We start from the raw sequence: 4,974 nt of genomic DNA, 5'->3' as shown, positions 1-4,974 counted from the left end.
AGAGATAAAAAATGAACATGAACATGTCTTCTAACTGCGCGTAAATTTTAGTGAAGAAAGACATGTAATGTTTTGAAAAAGAAAGCTGTGCTCCGAAAAGCCTTTTGCCTATTTAGTTGTCATTAGTTGTATGCTCCAAAATCTACTAATCTGCCATCACCGCATGTCTGGTCCGCTAGCTTTTTCACGACGATTCTTGAGAAGAAGAGTATATTGTTACTTCGATCAAAGGAACCAACGGTTCAAAACAATCGGGTTCGTCTATTTTACAGCCGTTGGATATGTACCATCAATGGCTGAGTGTGTCGCATAGTCTATAGCATGGATTGTAACCCTAATGTTTGGTTAATACATAAAGGTTTGTCTATGATCGACGAATGTGCCTTCGGCATGGAATAAAATCTCTTCGGCTCGACCTCGTTCGGGTGGGGCTTCGTACCGTTCAAAACCGTGTGGAGGTGGTGTGGTCCTCGCAGAGGCGCCTGACGGTGCTCCATTGTCGAGATGGTTTTTTGGGCTCTGTATAGATTCCTATTGTCTCCTCGGGATGGCGAGGCTAGGATTTCTTGCCATGTGTGCACACCAGTAAGTTCTGTTGTCAAGTGCTTCAGATTGATTTGGAGTCCAATGACAGCGACTGTGGATCCGAGGTGCTAGCCTCTATGGGAACAAAGGATTTCCCGACTTTCATCGACAAGCTCAGAACGACTCTAGTAGAGAAGCCGCGATAACAACTTGAATAGGTGATACAGGGATCTCGATGTAATTTTTATTACGATCGGACGCCATTCCGTAGTACAGCTTTCGAATAACTAGTCGACACGTAGCTTCACTGCATGTCTTTGGTCTCCCGGTCTTCCCGTCCCACTTTGGTCCCGCGACTTTGGACCGGTTCCTGCGCTGCCACGTGCTTGTCATACACCAGCTAACGACGCAAAATCAGTAAAGTCCACACGCAATCTCGCCAAGTTGCCATGCTGCATATATGGAGACACGAGACACAGAGAGAGCATTATAGCAAGCCGCAGCCATCTTGTAGGAGTAGAAGCTAGAGAGATGGCAAATTGCCTGGTACTGGTGCAGTCTCCCTCCTCTTTCTTCTTCCCCTTCGTTCTCCTGTCGGCTGCGCTGGTTTCGTACCAGGTGAGCATGGTGGCCACGGCGCAGAACGCGCTGCCCGCTCAGGCCCGCGTCGGTGTCATCCTGGATTTGACGACGCCGGTCGGGCGCAGGCGGCGGACCGGCATCCAGATGGCGGTGGAGGACTATTACGCCGCGCACCCCAGCTCGGCCACGAGGGTGGCGCTCCATTTCAGGGACTCCGCGGGGGACCCTCTTCGCGCCGCTTCTGCTGGTAATTAAGCTCAATCATCGGCGCTCGCTTCACCATCTGGCATCTTTACGTTTACATAATTCAGGTCAACTACGGCTAACCAATGTTAGTTGTGCACCGTCGATCGGATTTTCTATTTGCTGAGCGTGGTACATCGTTGACTTTGCTGTTTGTGTAATGGTGTTGCAGCGGTGGACCTGATCAAGAACGCGCAGGCGCAGGCGATCATTGGGCCTCCGACCTCTGCTGAGGCCGAGTTCGTGGCCCGCATCGGCGACCACGCCCGCGTCCCGGTCATCTCCTACTCCGCCACCTCCCCCACGTTGACCCCCGTGCAGACGCCTTTCTTCGTGCGCACGGCGGCCAACGACTCCTTCCAGACGGCGCCCGTCGCGGCCGTCCTCGGCGCCTTCAGTTGGCGCGCGGCGGTCGTCGTGTACGAGGACACGCCCTACGGGACCGGCATCCTCCCGGCGCTCTCCGACGCGCTCCAGGGCGTCGGCACCAAGATCATGGACCGCACGGCCGTGCCCAGTGACGCGGACGACGCCCGACTCGACGCCGTGCTGTACCACTTCATGGCGATGCCGACGCGCGTGTTCGTCGTGCACATGCTCTATCCTCTCGCCGCGCGGCTCTTCCGCCGCGCGAAGAAGGCTGGCATGATGTCCCAGGAGTACGTCTGGGTCGCCACGGACGGGGTCGGCAGCTTCATGGACAGGCTCAGCCCCGAGGACGTCGACGCGATGCAGGGCGTCGTCAGCCTCCAGCCTTACGTGCAGCTGACGGATGCCGCCAAGAACTTCTCGGCACGGCTGATGGCGAGGTCCCGGCGGGAGAATCCGGCAGATGGGGGTGTTGCCGACTCAACCTTGATGAGGCTATGGTCGTACGACACGGCATGGGCAATCGCTGCGGCGGTCGAGACGGCCCGCGTCCCCAGCCCGGCGTTCCAGACGCCTGGAGGGACCACGGCGCTGACGGACTTGGACCGGCTCGGCGTGTCGGCCACCGGAACAGCACTTCTCAAGGCGGTGCTCGCCACGACGTTCGAAGGTATAGCCGGCAAGTTCAAGATGGTAGACGGGCAGCTGCAGCTGCCGGCGTATGAGGTGGTGAACATCATCGGCAGAGGAGCCAGGACGGTCGGCTTCTGGACGCCGGAGTTCGGGATCACGCAAGATCGATCTGAACCCCAACAGCGCCAAGGCGCTGAGACATGGTCCGCTCCGAAAGGCTGGACCGTGTCACCGAATGGGCGGATGCTCCTGGTGGCCGTGCCGGCGAAGAACGGGTTCAAGCAGTTCGTGGACGTCTCCCAGAATTCCACAACCGGAGAGGAGAAGATCACAGGCTATTGCATCGACGTGTTCGATGAGGTCATGAAGAATCTCCCCTATCCTGTGAGCTACCGGTACGTGCCGCAGAATGTTAGCTTGGATTCTTATGACAAACTGGTGGACCTGGTACGCGATCAGGTTAGTACCATAACGACCGAACTATCGGCATTGGGTTCTCATTTTAGAAGATGTACGTACGTCGTAGTGACGGTTGCACATGCAGAAATTCGACCTGGTCGTGGGAGACGTGACGGTGACCGCGAGCAGGATGGCCGAAGTGGACTTCACGATGCCATTCACCGAGTCGGGGTGGTCGATGGTCGTGGCGGCGCAGGAGGACACGGGCTCAAACATGTGGGTCTTCGTGCGGCCGCTAAGCACAGGCCTCTGGCTCGCCAGCCTCGGCTTCTTCTGCTTCACCGGCTTTGTCGTGTGGGTGATCGAGCACCGGATCAACCCCGAGTTTCGAGGCACGCCCTGCCAGCAGTTCGGCCTCATCTTCTACTTCGCCTTCTCGACTCTCACTTTCTCACACAGTAGGCACTCTTCTCACTAATTTTACTAAACTGCATGGGCGTGATTGTGTAATTAAGCACAAGAGAGCTTGTTAATTTTCAGGGGAGAAGCTGCAGAGCAACCTGTCGAGGTTCATCGTCATCATGTGGGTCTTCGTCGTCCTGATCCTGACGTCGAGCTACACGGCGAGTCTGACGTCGATGCTGACCGTCCAGAAGCTCCTGCCGACGGTGACCGACGTGAGGGAGCTCCAGAGAAACGGCCACTACATCGGGTACCAGGAGGGCAGCTTCATCGAATCCTCGCTCCAGAAAATGGGCTTCGACCAGAGCAGGATGAGGAAGTACAACTCGTCCAAGGGGTACGCAGACGCGCTATCCAGAGGCTCGGCGAAGGGCGGGGTCGCCGCGGTGTTCGACGAGATCCCGTACCTGAAGCTCTTCCTGTCGGAATACTGCAAGGACTACATGATGGTCGGGCCCATCTACAAGACTGTCGGCCTGTCATTTGTAAGCTCAGCGCCACGCCACTACACATACGATGTTGGGTTCATCAGGAACTCGGATTATACTCTGCTTGTTTGTACGTACGTACGTACTTGACTAATTAGCACTCCTCCTACTTGTGTTTCGCAGGTGTTCCCGAAGGATTCTCCAATGACGGGGGACGTGTCGCGGGGTATACTGACGCTGGCGGAAGGAGAGAAGATGTCCAAGATCGAGAAGGCGTGGTTCGGGGAGCCGGATGCGTGCCTGCAACAGAGCAGCGCCGAGGTCGCCCCGTCGTCCGGCCTAAGATTCAAGAGCTTCGGAGGGATATTCCTCCTAACCGGCCTGGCCTCCGGCCTCACGCTGCTCGTCTACCTCGCCACCTTCGCCATCCGCGAGCGCAGCGGGCTCCGGGCAGCCGAGGCCACCGCCGGCTCGGGGTCCGGGAGCGTGCCGCTGTGGAAGCTGCGTGCGTGGCTGCAGCACTATGACACGAGGGACCTCCGGTCCCCCACCTTCAGGACGCGGCACGACGAGTTCAACGCCTGCGACTGCGCCAACCGGACGCCCACATGGAACGACGAGAGCGTGAGGAACGGCGGGACGAGTCCGTTCAGCGTGCGTGTCAACTCGGAGATGAATGCCGCTTCTTCTCTGGAGAACACGCCGGCGTCAGAGGCGGGCAACTCATTGGAGCAGGGGGTTGAGGGGGCAACGACCTCTGCGGAGATGGCCACGTCAACAGTGCCTCAACTGCACCGCTAGATTACCAGTTACCGTCTCTTGACTAGACTTATTTCTTTCATGGTAAGCCAGATATTACCAGACCTAACCAGGGGCGGATCCAGGACAAAAATGACCCGGGGTCCCATCTCTATCACATATATGTCGATCTCATGTAATTATATAGGTAAAAGTAACACACTTATAACAATACAATATACCAAGAATACAATATAACGTTGAATATGCTTACCAGAGATCTAAAATAAAGAGTTTCACTCGAAATATTAGTTGATAGCAGGAAATTGAACGTTGAAGAAGAACCGAAGTGTCCAGATTATGGATAAAGTATAACCGATGACAAGAAAATGCAACACTAGATCTTGATTGCCTACAAATCAAAAGAAGCAAAACCACTTAGAAAAATATTAATTACAGTTGTGCAATAATAAGTCTGATAAACCAAGGGATAGACAACATGTTTTCTTGTCTCCATTTTTTGAGAGGGCTCATAAATATTACTTAAACTAGAGGAGCGATCATCTTGCTCGGACACAACAATGTAAAGATAAAG

The 4,974-nt window shown here is 55.2% G+C and overlaps 1 protein-coding gene across 1 annotated transcript; it reads left to right on the top strand.

The window, feature by feature from the left end:
- Positions 1 to 1,056: 1,056 nt before the first annotated feature.
- LOC123050052 (glutamate receptor 2.7) lies at positions 1,057 to 4,504 on the top strand. The gene is made up of 5 exons (XM_044472897.1): positions 1,057 to 1,195; positions 1,523 to 2,811; positions 2,897 to 3,209; positions 3,292 to 3,698; positions 3,825 to 4,504. The coding sequence occupies exons 1-5, from the start codon at positions 1,057 to 1,059 to the stop codon at positions 4,440 to 4,442; spliced, it is 2,766 nt and encodes a 921-aa protein (XP_044328832.1). The 3' UTR covers positions 4,443 to 4,504.
- Positions 4,505 to 4,974: the final 470 nt, after the last annotated feature.

Source organism: Triticum aestivum, chromosome 2D (assembly GCF_018294505.1).
Source record: "Triticum aestivum cultivar Chinese Spring chromosome 2D, IWGSC CS RefSeq v2.1, whole genome shotgun sequence".
NCBI lineage: Eukaryota > Viridiplantae > Streptophyta > Magnoliopsida > Poales > Poaceae > Triticum > Triticum aestivum.
Note: the sequence above shows the minus strand (reverse complement) of the source record. Positions and strands in the feature narration are given on the sequence as shown.